This window comes from Ambystoma mexicanum, chromosome 12, assembly GCF_040938575.1.
Source record: "Ambystoma mexicanum isolate Mex_15411 chromosome 12, UKY_AmexF1_1, whole genome shotgun sequence".
Classification (NCBI taxonomy): domain Eukaryota; kingdom Metazoa; phylum Chordata; class Amphibia; order Caudata; family Ambystomatidae; genus Ambystoma; species Ambystoma mexicanum.
Window position 1 is genome coordinate 678,687,599 of NC_090936.1, and position 18,933 is coordinate 678,706,531.

The window sequence follows — 18,933 nt, forward strand, 5'->3', positions numbered from 1 at the left end:
CCAAAAAGTCTACAGAGATTAAGGGCCGTGGATCTAATGGGGATAAACCCATTTTGGTCGGGATGGACAAGTGTAGGGACTTCCGGTAGGAGCCGGTTTGCCAGCACCTTTGCAAATATTTTGGCATCAGTATTTATAAGAGAAAGGGGCCTGTATGATTATATATTCTGAGGCGGGCGGCGGGGTTTAGGGAGTATGGTTATTATAGCTTCTCTCAATGTCGGGGGCAGTATGTTGATTTGGAGTGCTTCCTCCCACACATGCAACAACACCGGCACCAGCTCCTCACGGAACTCCGTGCCCAAACCATCAGACCCTGGAGCTCTACCCGATGCCAATGCTTTAATCGCCTCTGCAATTTCCTCGGCGGTGACCAGCTGTTCCAATGCCAGTCGGGCCTCCTCAGAGAGTTTGGGCATTGCAAGTGCCTCTAAATAGGATTTAATTTCCGGGCTTGTCATTGTTGCTCTATAATTCTTGATAGAATTTAGTGAACTCATTGTTAATGTCTTGCTCCCCCAGGAGTACCTCCCCCTGCGATATCTGTATTCTTGCAATTAGGTTTGTTTGCCTATCTTGTTTGAGCAAGTTGGCCAGTGTCCTCCCGGCTTTATTCCCCTCGCCATATCTACGGGTGCGGACCGGTGCCGCCATAAATTGTACTTCTCTTGTGGCCAATTTGCCAAATTCGTGAAGCCGTGTCTGAATTTCAGCCAGCATTGCCTTATCTTGTGTATGAGTGTAGGTTTCTTCAAGCTCCCCTAGCCTATTTTCGATTTTGGTTAGTTCAGTTCGGACCCCTTTCAGGAGCCCCACAGATTTAGATATCAAGGTTCCTCTGACCCAGACCTTAAAGGATTCTCAGACAGTAGAGTATCTGTCGACCGACCCAATATTATTGGTGAAGAACTCTGCTACTTCTGTGTGTAGCTCTTCCACAACCCCAGGGTCGTTCAATATTCCTCTCGGCATTCTCCTTCTTTTTACAGGTCTGGGGCAGTTGCGCAACTCAACCTCCATCAACACAGGGGAATGATCCGTCAGTGTGCGGGGTAGTATTTTGAATGTCTGCAATGTAATGTTCACAGCAGGGGGGACAAACCAGTAATCGATCCTAGACTCAGAATCATGAACTGAGGAGTAATACGTGTATCCCCTTCTATTCGGGTGTAGCAAACGCCAGGCATCTTCAAGTGAAAGCTGTGGTAGAATGTTTTTCAGGGTAACAACCGTTTTGCTAGGTGACCTGATGGCAGTACTGGATCTATCCAACCCGGGATCAAGTGCAACCTTAAAATCTCCTCCCCATAGTATAGTGGGTATACCTATTGACACAATCAACTGATATATAGACGTATAAAAGGAAGGGTCATTAATATTGGGACCATATGTGTTCACCAGAAGCAGACGCTGACCCGTGACCTCACCGCAAACCAGTACATATCTGCCAAGCGGGTCAATATTTTGGCCCAACAACTTGAACCCCAATCCTGGATGAATAAGCATAATGACCCCCCCTGGACTGGGACCAGTAATTGGTATGGAATCTCAATTTGCCCCATCTGGGCAGTATTTGCTTGTTATTCGGATACATCATGTTTGTTACTTGTAGCATAACAATCTGGGCATCATGCCTGGCTATATAGTTGCCTACTTTCTTAGTTTTCAACTGGTTATTTAGCCCCCTTACGTTCCACGACAACAGTCCCACTTTTAACCCATCACCAATGTATCATGAAGAAATGTTTCGTTGACACCACGCATTTTAGGAGCATACTGTTTGTACAGGGCGAGTATTGCTAGCATCTGCGCGACCACTGGTTTAACCATTAACAAACATTCTGCTTCTTTTGTCCTTACCTCTGGACGGGGCTCCTGAACACAGGGCCCATTTACAGTCTCAAACTGTGAGTCTGCGTAACAACAACTTATTTTATACCCTCTAACCAGCCCTCCACCCTCATCATCACCCCCAACTTGACGATGTTCCCATTTCAATTTGTGGAATTTTCCAGGGGTGATCATGTTGCCTCACATGACCGCCAAACTCGGTTCCCATCTCCCCACCAATCAACGGATCTTGAGGCCGACCTAGGCACCATTCAGCTTCGCCCTGGGCCAAAAGCCAAACATGTAGGGGAAACACCGGCAACCCAAGCATAGTTGAATTTATCTTGTGTTATTAGTCCGCCGGGCGGGGTCTGTTGTTCTGCGCCAGCCATTCTCCTCTGGGAGGAAGGGGTATAGAGGACTCTATATACGCCAAGGCTTCAGTCGGGTTTTCAAAAAAGTGCGCTCTCCCTGCATGTTGAATCCTCATCTTGGCTGGGAACATCAGAGCATAAGAGATCTGGCATGCTTTCAAAAGTTTCTTAACTGGTTCATAGGACCGTCTGCTAGCCTGAACCGTGGCAGAGAAGTCTGGGTATATATGTATACGGCCCCCATCATACTGCAGTGTTCCAGCTTCTCTCGCCAGGCGCAGCATAGTGTCTCTATCTCTGAAATTAAGGAGACGTGCAATTATCCTACGTGGTGGTGCGCCTAGTTTGGGAACCGGTGCAAGCGTGCGGTGTGCTTTCTCCACCAGGAAATGTTCGGAGAATGCTGCAGGCTCGAACAGGGTTTTGAATAGTGCCTCTAGTTGTTTCTCCATTTGCCCCTTTCCAAAGGACTCCGCCACGCCCACCACTCGGACATTGTTCCTCCTCGACCTGGATTCAAGATCTTCACATTTATTCTGCAATGTGCGCATTGTTTCTTTGATAAGAGTAATGTCCCGACCGTGTTGAGTAATGGTATCCTCATTTACACTTATTCTGTTCTCATTGTCCGTGATTCGTGTGCTCTCTATCTATTCTGGCCCTCATAGAGCCTATAGTGGCCACTATCTCATCCAGCTTCGTGTTTACTGCCAGGAACCCATTCTGCACCAGCATCGCTAGCTTGTCTTCTCTCTCCTCACTTTCTTCGCGGTTTAAACTGGGCTCTGTGTGCACCTCAACTGTCACGTTTTGGTTTTGGCCACTGGTATAAGTGTCCATTGGTCCCTTTTTCTTGTTTCCAGGGTTCTTGGCTGCTTTGCCTGTTTTATGCAGCTCACCCATTTTGTTGCAGGGATGTGCGTCACTCCTAGCTGTACTTCTGTTAGTGTCCAAGACAAGGATGCTTATTGGTGTTTGTTCCTTAGTAATATGTTTTGCGTTGCCTGCAAGGGATGCAGCTGCGGGTATGCCCGTGTTCTTTTCCGAGCCTCAGGGCATCAAGGCGTATATGCCACGAGTGGACTGTGACCCCCCCCCCCGTATGTGATGTTGTGACCGTATTATCACAAAGTTTCAGTTCAGCTTCCTCCCCTGGGACCCATATGCATTCCAATTGCCCTCTTTCTCAACATCAATTAAGTTTTGTTGTCCATTGGGCCGGAGTCCTCCCTTTTTCTCAGTTTCTGTGTATGAATTGGATGTTCCAATACAGGGCCGCTTGGACAGTCTTTACGTGTTTTCAGGTGACCAACCAACACCCCCCGTATCCGGTAGCAGCGCGGGAGGGGCGTCAGCGCACCCCTTAATTAGAGTATGTCTTACCGGGTGTCACGTACCGCACACATAATCTCTTTAGGTACAGGCCAACATGTGTGTGCCCGCCACCGGGGTCCGCGTATCACTGTTCCAATTGTTCAAAAACATGCAGTCTGCCACAGGCTAGGGTTTTTCATAGTGTGCACGGCCCAGGCGCAAAGCGGTCATAAACAACCAGGGATCACTCCCCTTGACGGCTGTAGTTCTATCTCAACCACCCTTCCGGTCCGCGAGCGTTGCCACTACAGGGTCAAGTGACGGCCGCCCCCAGCCACCGATGATACGCGCGGCTGCCGCAGCCACGAGACTTAGCCCCGGCCCGTGCGGGAGCCGGCAGTAGCAGCAGGCTCAACACCCAGACACAGCCACTCTCCCTCGTTCGCTCACCTAGAGTCGCGCGTCAGTGCCGCGTCACCCCCGGAGAGTCTTAGTGGTCACAGTGGCATTCAAGGATCCGCTGTAGAGCCCCCTTCTGTCGTGCCATCCGAGAAGGGAGCCAGGGCTTCCGTATCGGGTCCGCTTGCCAGTGTGGGTCGTAGCCGACTTCCAGCTCAGTGTAGCCAGTGCTTGTGTGTCGGGTCGGGCGCAAACCGCGTCCAATGGCTCCGCCCCCCAGCGGCCTTCTGCCACTCTGCGGCCTCGGCCAACGGGTGTTTCTGCGTGGTTCTCTATGCCGGATCGCAGCAGTGCAAGGTGCCGGTCAATGTTCAAAAGGCTGTATCTCCGTAGCCATGTGCCGTAGCCGCTCAGGATTTTCTATGCAGGCGCACGGATATCCCGGCTACCGGCGGCACAGTCTTCCAGCCTCCCAGGTGGTCTCAAAAAGGATAGATTGGCTCAGGATCTTTCGGTGGTACGGGAGCTCCGAAATCAGGCGGCCATTTTCCTCGTGCGCAACAGCGCCCCCTCTGAATTCTGTGTAATTTCTAAAAAATAGTAAATAATAACTTGTGCCATTACAAACAATAATACAAAATGTAGCGGAAGCCTAATGTGACCATATTGAACTTTTCTATTTTGGCAGACGCGTAAAATAAGGTGTGAACTCGATTGTGTCACACAAGAACTCTTCTTTTGGCTATATTTCAACCAAACTGCCACAAGATAGAAATCCTAAAGTCCCACTTATAGGTAATTTTAATTATTACGCTACACCTAGACCTGCTGTGCTCCCAGTACTAAACCAATTGATCGAATTTGGATATATGTTACTAACTAGTTGCTGCACGAATACACAAATAGTGATTCTTGGTAACTTTAAATGGTGCAATCACATAAGTTTTGTGTTAAAGTGATTTTCAAAAAAAGGGCCACACATCTAATGATTTTTTGTCTTTTATGTTTCGTTTTCCCACTCCCCCCCACCCCCTTTCCTCTTTTGCCTCCTCCATCTGTATCATAGGCAAATGAAAGAATATAGTGATGGAACTATATTTGACACTTTTTTGTTGCAGGACTAGAATTTGAGTCATAATTGTTACACCAATTGTACATACACCCTGAGGACGACCAATCGTTTGGGGTTGAAACACATGTTGGCTTGTCGTTGTGCTTTTTATAATTTGGCGTGTCACTGTGCGCGTTATAGTTCCCAAACCTATGGTATTGATTGTGACACTCTCACAAAATGGGCTATTATGCCTTTTGAAGAAATTACTTTGTTCTGTTACTAATGTGTTATGTTTTCTGAAGAAATGTGTATCTGTATGAACAAATAATACAGAACAGTATATGTTGACCTGTATGCACCTTAATACAGACAAAACATATGCTTAACGGGAACCAAGTGTCCATCTTCCTTTCTTTACTGTTCTGTTGAGACATATATGAACGTATAAAGGAATTATGTGAGGAAAGTGCGCAGTCTGTGAGGCCAGTGTATTTCCCCAAACTACTGCTATGGGAGTCTATCAAAGATGAGGAATACGTTGGAGGACACAATCCCTTCGAAGAACAAGTTACTTTCTTACCTGGAAACGTTCTTTCTATGGGATGTTCCTCTGACGTATTCCTTACCGCCCCTCCCATCCATCCCCGCAGTGAAACTTCCCTTGTAGTTGCAGCTTACGCTCCTTCAAGGTTAATAACCAATTAATGCAAAGCAAATTTAAGCTTCAAAACGGAACTGAGCAACGGACGCTGTGCGCATCTGTTTATACGCACGATTGGTGCCAATACATACGCTGTCGAGGGACACCGACTCGAGGGACGATGACGCGTAGCGCCCTCTACTGGGCTGGAATGGGTAACATCAAAGATAAGGAATACGTTAGAGGTACATCCCATCGAAAGAACGTTACCAGGTAAGAAAGTAACTTGTTCTTCTAAGTACAGTCCTGAGATACTCTTTGGGGCTTGGCAAATCATACTACATATAAGTTTAAATAATACAAGATGTTTGTTCTCCACTTTCCTATACTGTACTGGAACTTGTGGTTGTGGAAGTGCAGAACAACATGAATTTTAGTTTGGAGCCTGACAAGTTTAAGATGAAAATGATGACCAACGCACAAAACTAGATTTATAAAATGTATGATTTTAACTTTCGCATTCATCTAATTTCTAAGGTAGGGTGACTTTTAAATACATTATTTTGTTTTGTTAAGGGGTTCTTCAACCCTTGTTATATCCACTATGTGAAAGAAAATTTTGACTGCACTATAATTTGCTGTGCTTTTTTAATTTTGCAGACTGGATCTGGAAAAACATATACCATGGGAACTGGATTTGATGTCAATATTTCTAAAGATGAAGAGGGCATTATCTCACGTGCTGTTAAACATCTTTTTCATTGTATTGAAGAAAAAAAACAATCTGCTCTTAACCATGGACTGCCTTCTCCAGAGTTTAAAGTCAATGCTCAGTTCTTAGAGGTATGCTTTGTTTTAGGTGACCTTTATGGAATAAGTAATGTATTGATTACTGTTATCGATGTTAACGCTTTTAGCCTATGCCGAAAAATCATGTAGGCCTCATTGGACCCATAAAGGTAAACTACAGTCTGAAAAACCCTGTATATATTTGGTTACCTTTTCTATGTAGTGGAGCTTGTAATATACAAGTTTATAAAGATGTAAATTAGAAACTATACAAAATGTAGCTTCCCCATTTTCACATCACTAACAATACCCCTCTCTGTGGCTTTCATAGGCAACTGCATTGCATCATCAATGTTAATGAGGTCCTATTTCTTAAACAGTGCCCAAGACATTGGGCTCTTAGTACACCCAATTCCCCATAGATGATTGATCACTATTTACCTGAGTATTCTCTCATAAAAACAAACTGCACTTAAATCTCCCTCTTGACATCTTCCTTCAAGATTTAATTTGCATTACCCTTTTGAAGGCAACCTGAGACTTAAGATATCTTCTAATACCTTTCCCTCAAAACGTTTCACAAGCTCTCCAGTCCTCTTCCTCATTAAATGTAAGAGTTCACACTCAATCTCCTTTTCCCTAAAAATCAATTTCATCATTGACTGGGACCCCTTTTTTGCTGATCACACTTTCCATGTTCTACACCTTATAAAGGTTCAGTTCAACCTAGCCTGTCATTGTATTGTGGCAACATTACACAGGTAGATGTCAATCCTTTTGTCAATGACCCGCCGCTCGGGTTAAGGGCTGTGGGGGTCTTAAAGCAGGAGTATCTAGTACCATTACTGACCAGGTTGTATCACCTTCACGTGTATCATCACCATTAGCATTCAATTCGGCATAGGGCTGCAGAGGTGCCCCCTGCTCACTATATTGCGAGTGGGGGTTACAGGGGCGTCCCACCTCAGCTATCCCGCAGTCCCAAAAAAAAGGGCTGCGCGGGTGTCCCCCGCTCACTATACTATGCAGAATAGTGAGTGGGGGTTGCGTGGGGACACCGCTGCAGCTGACCCGAAAAAATAAAATAATAATAATTTTTAAAAAGGACCCTGCGTCGCAGTGACAGAGAGGGACCGAGACTGAATGCAAGCTAAGTAGAGGGGGGTGTGTGGATAGGTGTTTGGGCAAGTCGGTAATGTTCAGGGGAGAAAAGACCGAAGATTATTTCGAAAAAATAATCTTCAGTCTTTTCTCCATCGAACATTTCCGCTTTGGACATTCAACCCCAAATCGAAAGGTTAACAGTATTTTTTTTTCTCAAGTGGGCTGAGCAGAAAGGTTTGGAATCCCCTTCTCTAGATCTTTGGGGAGATCCTCCAAATAGAAACAGTGCCCCTTCTTCAGGCTAAGGTTTGTTGCTATTTTAAAGAGTCTGTATTTTTGGTCAATTCGTACATGTGCCCAATGTTGGAATACAAGTGAATCCCTTAAACGTCCGAAAGGAATCACCCAATTATCAAAGAATGTGCACAGTTAAATGCTGTGTCAGTGTCTAAAAATAAAATGGGTGGCTCCTTTTACACCACATTTTGGTCAAGTCCAAGTACCTCAGTTTATCACAGTGTCCTTTCCAGAAGCTTGCTTGGGACAGAGGGCAAAGGTTATTTTCCTCTACCCAATACCCAACTTGTGCATAGGTTCTAGCTTGCCAACTGAGTCAAATAGCGTGACAGTTCTATATAATTGTACTGAAGCCACTCTTCACTTTTTTTTATGGGGACTTGGAAACTGCCCCACCAGGTGTTGTTGGAATCCTCTCCATGTATCAATTCCCTGAATATTGAGACTGAAAAGGTGCATGAAATAATCCTGCCGGGGCAGGGACCATTTATGGATTTTCACAATCAAAATTCCTTTCAGAGAATACCACTATCCTAAAGTAATTCCCTTTCTCCGCTAGATTGAATGGCAGCCTCTCCCTCGTTCTCATTGTTATAATATTCCGAACAGTCTTCCTGTTTCTGTTCTGGTGATCTGTTCTGTTAGTCCTGAGTCTGACTGATCCAGAGCCTTATTTATATGCACAAACTCTCAAAACTGCGCTTTGTATCCCTAAGCTTAATCACATCATGCATCACTGCCTGTACTTTGCACTAGTATACATTCAAAATTGTGTTGGAATTTTAACAACCCTTTGTTAGGGAGAATTCTCTGTTAAGGCTAATTTCCCAAACCTAGTGAGTCCCCAAGCAGCTTTGCTGGATTTTTGGGGTTTATTTTTTTCTCCTGCTAAGAGTGAGACTCTTTTTCTCCCACTCTTAGGCATGATTTGAGAATGTCCTTTGACTGGCAATGTGTTTTATGGGCTATGGGGTCTTTTACTCCATAGGGCTTCATGTGTTTTTGGTATGTGTGTTACACAGCACCCTCAGTGCAGTAACACAGGGGTGTCATAGTGACCCCCAAACATAGACTCCATACCTTGGGACTGACTACTGTCTCCCAGGGCATGTAAAGTCACCGTTGGCTTTACTATTCTCAAATTGTGAACAGAACCAGTACCAACCATCATATGGTGGAAGTACTGGTAGGAGTAATTTGATTGCCCTTGGGTCTGTTTTCCAAGGGGGCACTGTCCAGTCCCCCCTTGTCCAGTTTCTGGCTGGTGGCAGTGGATACCACGCACAATATTCCACCAGAATATTTCCTATGGGACTTTCCCATTGATTTTAAACGCACCACTTTTTGGTGCAATGTTAAAGATACCGCCGGGTTATTTATTTAATATTTATTCCCCGGTTGGGTCTTTTTGCCAGGACTCTGTTTTAAAATGGCGTTTGTGTTCGCCTCTGAAACTCTAACCCAAGCTGAGCCCTTTGTTCCACTTTTTGGCTGGCTTCTCCACAGAAGACCTCCAAATGGTGCCACTCTGTCTGGGGTCTACAGGATGTGTGGGAGGGGGATTAGGCACCCTGGACTGAGTTGCCTTGGCAACTCAAGTCGCACTCTTGTGTGATTGGCCCAGTGGTGAGCCGCCCGGCTCACCACTTAGCATATTTGAGTGACAGCTAGGCTGTTGAATGGGGGGTTTTCTGCACAAAAGCAGGGCTTTGGGGACTGGAACTTCAGAAGACGCCACAGGACCTAAAGAATCCGAAGAGGGGAGAAGCTGAGCCATCTACAACGACACCACCGGTGGAGCCCTGCTGTATGAACTCACCACTTCCCCGACGACTGAGGAGATCTTCTGCCAGGAAAGTCTTCTTCCCTTTGAGCTGGTGGGACCAACCAGTTCACCTTTTTCGCCTTCCTGGAACGTCTCGTGGTCGAATCGCCCGTGCCAAGCACCCCAGTGGCCAGATAGCCACGCTTCACCACTACCGCGAATAAAAGGGTCGTACCTTTTAATTGGGGAACTCTGCGGCTTGTTTCTTCCCTGGCAGTACAACGACCTCCAGCTTTCTTCCTCGTCGAGATCATCTCTTCCTCTGGTTGAAGACACGACTTGCACCTGCTGCCAGGAACAACTGCCACCGCTGGAGCTTTCTCACCATTTCAGGTACTGTGTCCCGCCTGGTCTCCCTTGCAACAGATTGTCCAAGGTGTCCCGTAAATCCTTGACTTTCTAACTGGGTTTACCTCAGACCTGCTAACTTTGCCTTTCTGAACTGATCCAACCTCTTTTTGACTTTTCTGCAAATACTTTGAGTGCATTTCCACTGTGTGATCTTGGGCACATTCCGCCTTGCTCTCTCCAAGAGTGGGCCTGGCCTATGAACTTTTTGCTCTACAGTAGACCCTGCCTTTCTTGACTTGCTGTGGTTTCTTAAAAGTGTTGGTACTGTGTTATTTTCCTACTCTGCCTTTTCTCTCCCTTTTTAAACAAGTTTTGGAGTGCCATCTACGGTTACGCGCTCACCTCTGTTTTGCTAAATAAGTGGTGTCTTAACCTAGACTTGTCGAATAATTAACTAGGGAGTTGTATATACTTATAGTGACTGTGTTTGAACTTGCTTGATATATTAGTGCCAGTGTATTTTCATAAGTGTGTTTTTAAATGAATAATTATATACTTTTATACCAAAGCTCTGGTCAGTGTTTGCTTGTCCTACTGTATTGTTAGCCCTATTGTGTATACTCTATATACTGCCTAACTCTTCTTGAAAGAAGTCTGACTGCTCAGCCACAGCTACCAGGTAAATCCGGGTGGTACAGACTGCTACCAATTGGGTTTGCTGCTTACTCCTGTAGTCTTAAACTTGTTGCAGTGGTCCCTAAGGGAACTGCACAGGTTTCTGCCTAACACCCTTCCCTCACCTTTATTGGATTCCTCTTAACTTCCACCGAAAATATCTTACCCCATTGTATGTTTGTGCTAAAATGGACCACGTTATGGTTAACCCGCTTGTCTATACTGTAGAGAAACGTCCTACTTTGGGTTTCCACTTTCACCACTCGTACGTAGGGTTCCCGAAACTGTTGGAGCCAAAGGTATCCGCTTTCACCACTCGTACGTAGGGTTCCCGAAACTGTTGGAGCCAAAGGTATCCGAATCCTCAGGCTCTGTAGCCTTCTATCTCTCTAGGGCAATACAGTACAGAATCAATACAAAAAAGTTTAAAAATAAAGCATTATTGCTGTGTTCTTTGTGATGAATCCTATGGATCCCTCAGCAAATCCCTGCCTAAAATCTCCTCCTGGGTGGCCTGGGAAAGGCAGATGCTTCCTGATCCTTAACTCCGGGTAGTGCTCCACAGGAGGATCACTTGGGAGGACAAAAGGCTCAGGGAGGTGAGAGGAATTCATGGGGTGAGACGCACAGTATTTATCTTCCCCCAAGAAAGAAGGATTAAAAATGCAAAAATACCTAATCACTAATTTTGAATGCCGAACTATAAAAAACCAACAATAGTTATGCATATTAAAAGCAAATGACTGTATAATTAAGCACGCGAGAGAGTGGAATGGCCAAAAACCCACGGAAAAACTGTAATTACCAAGCGCTTACAAGCAATACTCAATAAACAAACCAGTGTAACAAACAATACTCAAGGCAAGAGGGGAATATTAAGAGGCTTAATGATTGTAGAGCTTTTTACTTATGTGCTATGAAATACAAATCTTCAGATAACCTACAATGCTAAAGCCAAGATAGGAAAAAAAGAGAGATCCTGTGATCAGAACTTTGTTGTTGGTACAGAGGGGAAAGAGAGGTGGCAAACAGGCTGCCCTTCTGCAATAGGTTATCCAGAGTGAGAGGAGCATAATTGTCAAGATGTCTGAAGAGCACCAATGTGGTTTCTTGTTTTCCCCAACATGTTTTAAGTTTGATGCTAAAGAAGTCCAATGAAGTTGTTGTTACGCTAAGTTGAAAGTTACCATTAAAGCAATGTTCTTGAAGGTGTAGATGGTCAGGTGAGTAAACCCATATGGCAAGAGACATTGACCAACAGAACCTGGCAAAGGCATAAGCCAGGTAGTAGTTAATGCAAGTGCTTAGCTGTGGTTCTATCATAAACAACTCATATTGATTTGTGACCGTTGAAGAATTGTGAAAACATATTGAGGAAACATAATTCTTTCTAAAACCAAGTTTGAAGTAAGCAATCCTGACAATGATTTGCTGTTACACTTGCCAAGTTGAACAAAGGAAATGAACAGCGCAAATAACAAACTTCCCCTGTCAACCCCCACCTTAGTCTCCCACAATCTCTCCCCACATGAGTCGATACAAGTACAAAATAAAAAAGATTAGGAGTCATGACAACAAAAGTCTTTGTTTCTAAGACTTCAGCCAGTGGGGCACAGGGGATTGGGGGGGGCTCGAGAGGTTCCTGGGCCACGTGCTCACAAGGGATCCAGAGAGGTGTACCGTAGATCCAGAGTGCCAAACCAGTTCAGTGCTCGGAGCCTATGGCGGCAGGTATTTTAAGTAAATTAATCAGTCATACACAGAAGCAGCCTCCCCCATTTTGATTTAAAGACCGCAAACTCGTCCGCTGAAATCTTTTCCATCACCAAGATAGACCACAGCCTAGTCCACCAAAGGTTAATGTGGGGTGCGTCTTTGTTTTTCCAGCAGGCTGCGATCACCATCTTATGATATGAGTAATTTATAACGCGCCTGTACACAAGTGTTTCAATCAAAAACCATCTAGTTATAATCCTCCCCTTGATGGAGTATAAGGGATAATTGGTTTTGTCCGGAATGCCTAGGAGCAATAAGCACAGATCATATGGAAAGGAGCGTTCAGTGATTCTAGAAACCTGGGCATGAACCTATTCCCAGAACGGTTTGACCCACCATATATGAAGAATAGTTCTTCTCATCCCACAGTCTTTCCAATAGGTACTTTGAACTGTGGGTCTGTATGGTCCACTGTATTGAAGTTTTCATTCCAACAAGGCTGAGTACTGTCCTGCCCATGTTTATGGGCGGTTCTGATACACGAGGAGGAGAAAAACAGAACTGAGGCCAACGGGCGCCGTGCGTGCTACTTATAACCTTGCATGACGTCACCCTCAACGGAAGCCTTTGAGTGACATGGACTAGGTGCCATAGACGCAGGGTGCCACCTGCCGAAAAATGTTCCGAAGCAGCCGAAGCTGGACATTACATGTGAAAGATGAGGAATATGTTGGAGGAACATCCAGTCAAAAGATCGTTACCGGGGGTAATTAACTTGTTCTTCTCGTGATTAAAGCGATGCCCGTGGCACCAAACACAAGATTATGTTTAGAATAAAAAGGTGGTCTATGCTTTGTTTACCTCTCGGATAACTTTTCCTTTGTTATCAAAGTCAGCGCGACGGTCCTCTATTGCCTGTTATCTTCCTCTACAGACATATTCCAATTCCTACTAAACGGGCAAAAAACAACTGATTACCCACAGCAATGTGCTTACTAAGTGACTGCAAATTATATTTCTCCCACTTGAACGGGCAGGAGAAATATTATTGCCAGCCACTTGCTAACACAGAGCCTCGCAATTAGGGACGGCGTTGGGCCTTTCAGACCTTACAAACGAAAGAGGCCCCGAGCCTCAGGGAGGGGTCCAGCAACTGCCCCCATGTTGCCAGTCAGCAGTGTATCAGTAAGTGCTTGGCAAACCAATCTTCATTTTTGTTCTGGATCCGAAAATATGCGCTTTGCAGTTCTTAAAGCTGCGTTTTCTCTACCCACTGGATATACAGAAGTGATCAACCATTGCACTAGTGCCTCCACATCGGCCCCTTGCCAACAAAGAAGAGTGTATGTTCCTCAGTGGCCAGTAAGTAAGTGTTTAAGTTTCCTGCTGGCTAGCCACTTTCTGATAATTGGCAGCTATTAACCCTTCTCAACATTAATGTATGCACCCCACGGGTGCCTCGTTCTCAACACGGGAAGGTGGGTGGGGGCACACATCTTCAGGCCTGCCTGCCCGCACTCATTACTCAACTGGCAGGCCTGCAGAAGTCCTTTTAAATATTCGTTGTCTATTGTTTCAGTCTCATGATTAAAGCACTCGTGGCACCTTTAATCACGATACTGAAAGAATATTTAAAGGCCTTCTGCAACATGTTCAAGCTGCACCTTGGTGCTTAGAAAGTGTCTGGAAATTATATTTCCAGACACTTTCTAAGCACCCAGATCTGCAGTAATACAGTAGCCCGCTTTCAGTAGTCCTTTTAAATATTATTTCCTTTGTGTGAATCATGACAAGGAAAGAATATTTGAAAGACATTCTCTCAGCATGCTGAGTGTTATAACTGTGTGGCTGGGTACTGGCAAGTGGCTGGAATTAATATTTCTCCCACCCAAACTAGCAGGCGAAATATTTCTTCCTAGCAGTGGCCAAGACCAAGCCCCGCACACAAGCGGCTTGCAGAAGGCCTCTCCTAAGCACCCCACTATGACTCAATACCTCCGATTGAAGCCTGATCTGTGGGTGGAGCTGAGTTACTCTTTCCCCACTTCTCTCCACGTGACTGCATGACGCTGCACCCGGGCTGGGCTCATACATTGATACAGTGTATTTAACCCAACCCGGGAGCTTCTGCCTGCCTATGCACTGAGTTCAGTACCATGAATCATATCACAGTTGGTGCGACATGATTAATCAATTATAGAGCAAATTACAATGTGATACTGCTTATTTTATGCCTTACGCCTTTCTTCTTCCAGAGTAGCCCTCTGATGCAACCGTCCCACCCGGTCCCTCTTTACGGTCCTGCACCTGAACTTCCAATGCAAGAATTGGAGATCCATGCTGACCCTGCCACTCAAACTTCAAGCCCTGTGGAAAAACCCACTTGTACCCCACCTTCTCCTTCAGCAGTTTTTCTGATTTAGGTCTAAACAGCCTCCTTTTCTGCAGCATGGCGTTTGACAAGTCATGAAAGAGCTGAATTCCGCAGCCTCTAAACTTGATGGGGTCTCTGGCTCAGGCTTCACACAGCCTTATTTCCTTTAAGATAGGAATGTGGCTTGAAAATAATGTCCCTTGGTTTGGACTGGACCTAGCTACTTCTGGGAGGGGAGAGTACCCTGTGGGCCCCGTCTATAGCAAATGAAACGGGGGCATTGTCTGGACATACCAGGGCAAACAGTTCTTGGAGCATCGCTTCCACCCCCTCAGGATCTACTCCCTCGTTAAGAAACTTTAGCCGAATGTTGTCTCTCCTGTTTTGAAGGTCCTCACATTTTTCATCCAGCTGCGTGACTAGTTGTCGAGCCCGTTTACCTCTGTGGTGTTCTGAGGATCTTGCATTGCTTTTACAGGGAGTCCATCTCTTTCCGAAGCCCTTCAACGCTCTTGGCGACTTCCTCTTTCAGCTCTCCCATCTCTCTGGTTAGATTATCTTGTAACTGCTGGAGACATGCCGCCAGGTCTTCCTTTGTGAAGAACACAGACATGCCCGCCGACTGAGTATCACCATTGGTGTCAGGCACTGTCACCATGTTGTTGGAGTCCTAGGCTGTTGACCCCTTGTCAAACCAGTCAATGCTGCCCTTTTGTAGTTTATGCAAAGTTTTTTTTCTCATCAGTGGTACCCATTGGGGTTCACAGCTCACCCCCAGGTGAGCTTGTCGCACTGACACTGTCCATGCATGGCCCACCCACCCCCCAGGCAGCTCTTAATATAATCCTTCACCACCGCCCCCGGGGCCAACAGCCAAGTGAATGCTAGTCACTGTTGTGAGAAACCTGAAGGTGTCTCACCCGCTATGCCCTGGGGATCCGTCATCCAGATGGCGTGGACATAGCCATTGCTTTTGGATCCAGTTCCTGGGGGTGGACCAGTGCGGGAGGATCACCTGGATGAGGGTTCCTCAGTGAGTGGAAGTAGGACACTGCAGGGTGAGACACGATATCCCCTTCCCAATAACTCCTTTTCCCCATCCTTCTGGGTAGGATACCTAGGAATTCAACCCCCCCCCTTTTCAGACACAAACTCTTTCTCATGGACAGTTTACCATGAGCGACAACAGAATAACGCCAGATCTGTATACCTGACCTGTCCCAACACCATGGACAGGTAATTACGGATTATTACACATACCTGACTTCATCACACTTCCCCACACGGATAAAAGGCGGAGCACGAAAGCACACTCTGAGCGAGGCAAAGCACACATGGAAACAGCAGTTCCAAGATGGCAGTTTAATGCAAGGAGAAAGACGGCGAGACCAGACAGTCGCAAGGAGGGAAGTACTCGTGACATCTAAAGACCGTTATTGTCATGAGCTTTGGAAAGTAAGAAACCGAAGACCAGGAACGAAGACTGATCAAACCTGCACAGTGTGAGACAGGTAACCATAGCTTTAAGCCACCCTAGGAATTCTCTCAAGTCCAGCCCTGGAACTCCAAAAACTAGCCCCGGTAGTCCCAATATGAGCCCATATCACTGTAATCTTCATGGGATTCCTCAGCTCAGGAACCTGATGGAAGCCCTGCCCTTCCTTCCACAAGTCCTAGTGTGAGACCTCATTCAGACAGTCGTCATATTGGCCCTTACCACCAGGAAGCCCTAATGCATCCTTGACTGGTTGGTACCACAGGGGCGTGGCCTGAGCCCATGGTGTGCAGCTGTGGACAGACAGAGCTCCCGTCAGAATCCTGAACTGATCCTGTGCTACGGCAGTAGCAGTGCCTGCTAATAACAAATGAAGGCACCCACAAGAAGGGGAAACTGAAGGCCAGCCCCTGAGCGTGGTTATAACCCAAGTTGGTGGTGTTTGCTGGAGGACAAGCGGTCCGAAACCTAGACCCCCAGCGGAAAAAAGGTGCCGGACAAAGCCGCACTGTTAGAGTTAAGAGGAAGGAGTAGCTGCAACACAGAAGCACCACACGGTCTTCCCAAAGGCTCGCTGAGCAGCGAGGCTCTCTGGTGCCTTTGCTGGCCCCTTATCGGAGGGAAGGCAGGCTCCTGAGGACTGCACCCTGCCAGCGCCTGGGCGGTGGCAGCAACAGCGAGTGGACCTGCTCGAGGAACATAGTGGACTGAACATGCGGCCAACTGGAGGACTTAGTGATGGGTGTGTAATGCTTACCTTGTCTCTACATGAGCGTAAGTGATCTGAAAATCTGTTTGGGCTGCTATTACTGGTCAAAGGTTCCCTCTGTGATAAATGAAAGGTAAGAAAATAGGAATGATTTTAGTATGTACTGTACACTGTAAGGTGGACTCCAATACCCTGGCAGTGAGATCTAGGAGTTTGGTTTGGGTGCCCACTTCCCTTCTCACCTGTGATTTGGTTTTGGGGAGCTCTTCGTCTTGCTCTCATGGAGGTGTGCGTTGGTATAGAAGCAAGACTTTTCCAGAATTAAGATTGCTGCAATGCTTCTGAAAATGGTAAGTATCTCTGCAATTTTGGGTTGGCTGTAATCTTGCTTGAGTAGTAGTCCCTGAGGAGAGCAATATTCTGAGGGAGGTTTTCTCTTGTCACAGTCTAATCTTGTTCTGTCTCGCTTTATTTGCAGATTTTGAAGAGATAAAATATTCACACCTGGAGATTCACAGGCGATTTAAAATGAACACCACGAAGAATGGCAATCCTGTGGTAAGGTGCTCGCATAGTGAGCAAAGGCGCGCGGTAGGATTAGGCATCGTAAACTGCTGCTGAACGTCGCTGTGTGGTTGAGTCTCAGAGAACTCGGAAGCTGCGTTCTTCAGAAAATGTCGTAAATTAGTGCATAAATAATATTTGAGCGCGCTCTATCTATTATGTCTCTTTTAACCCAAATACCTTTATTTGCAGGTTGCAGAATGTCAGAGGTCAAAGAAGAACGTAGAAGTCTGAGGTACGGAGTTCGGAGAAAAGGCTCCTCTTACTTGGAGAACTGCGGCAGAGAAAACTTCCAGTCAGGTGTGTAGAGTCTTTGGTCTGTGAATCTTCCTTGGTACTTCGAAAACGTATAACATGCTTTTTCTTTTGTTTTGACAGGTCTGTGAACAGAGCACTGTTAAGCATTGCACTGCTATCAGCGGAACCAACGTGAAGCGTGCGTCAAAGCGTGGGCAGGGCTTATGTAGTCCTCCAATGCTAGCTAGTAGTTATTTTTTTTAACATCTCTTTATTAATTTTAACACATGAACATTAACAGTCGAAAAAATTTCCCCTAGACCCCCCCACCCCAGACAACTTTCTCCTCCTTTCCAGGGCCGCTCGTACTTGGGTGAGTTCATTAAGTTTATTGCAGGTCCAGGATCTTGAGGCGTTGGGGGCACCAGATTGCCCTATAGTCGTTTCTCAAAAAAGCCAGCGTTTCTCCCCAGTCCCCGGTGAATTTTGACAGTTCCCCATTCATAACATATGTCGCCCACTCAAGAGCGATTATGTCCCACAGCCTCCGCAGCCATTCTTGGAAGGTTGGTACGTTAACCCTCCATCTCTGCGCAATTGGTGTCCTAGCTGCTAGTGTCAATGTCACTCTTGCTCTCTCTGCTGCGAGGTTCTCACACTGTACCAGTGACCTGCAGGCCCAGTAGCACCTGTTCCGGGGGGTCTCTTCCCACCCTCCCCAAATGCCTGATCCTGCCCCCTCTGTACTTCCTCCCAGAATGGGGCAATTCTAGGGCACCTCCACCAGATGTGTTCGGCTGTTCCCTCGCGCCCACATCCTCTCCAACACTCTCCTGATGTATCCGGGTACATTCTATGCAGAGTTTCTGGTGTGCAACGCCACCCATATATTATTTTATATCAGGCTTCCTGTGTTTGTGATGCCTTAGACAACTTAGGGATTTTCCTCCATAGATTGAGCCATTCCTCCCGTCGCATATCCCTCTCTATTACACGCTCCTTCCTTTTCATGAAGGACCATCATTCATGAGGGGCTGACTTTCCCAAAATCTTATAAAGATTACCAATCAAGCCCTTGGACCCATCATTTGTAAGTAGTAATTTTTCAAAGGTGGTGCCCTCCCTGATAGCGGCTCGTTTATTTGGCGGATGTAACAGCCATTGGCGCAGCTGGGCATGCCAAAGCCTTTCCCCCTCCCAAAGCCTTTCCCCCTCCCTGACCCCAAAAGCTTCTTTACAATCTCTG

General features: G+C 46.2%; 1 protein-coding gene across 8 annotated transcripts in view; it reads left to right on the top strand.

Annotated features, from left to right (window-relative positions):
- Positions 1-18,933, top strand: part of KIF21A (kinesin family member 21A) — a 2,335,619-nt gene that overhangs the window by 291,698 nt on the left and 2,024,988 nt on the right. For all 8 annotated transcript variants that reach the window (XM_069629214.1, XM_069629217.1, XM_069629219.1 and 5 more), the window contains exon 3: positions 6,272-6,454. In XM_069629214.1, coding sequence (XP_069485315.1) covers positions 6,272-6,454 — 183 coding nt within the window. The remainder of the gene's footprint in view (positions 1-6,271; positions 6,455-18,933) is intronic.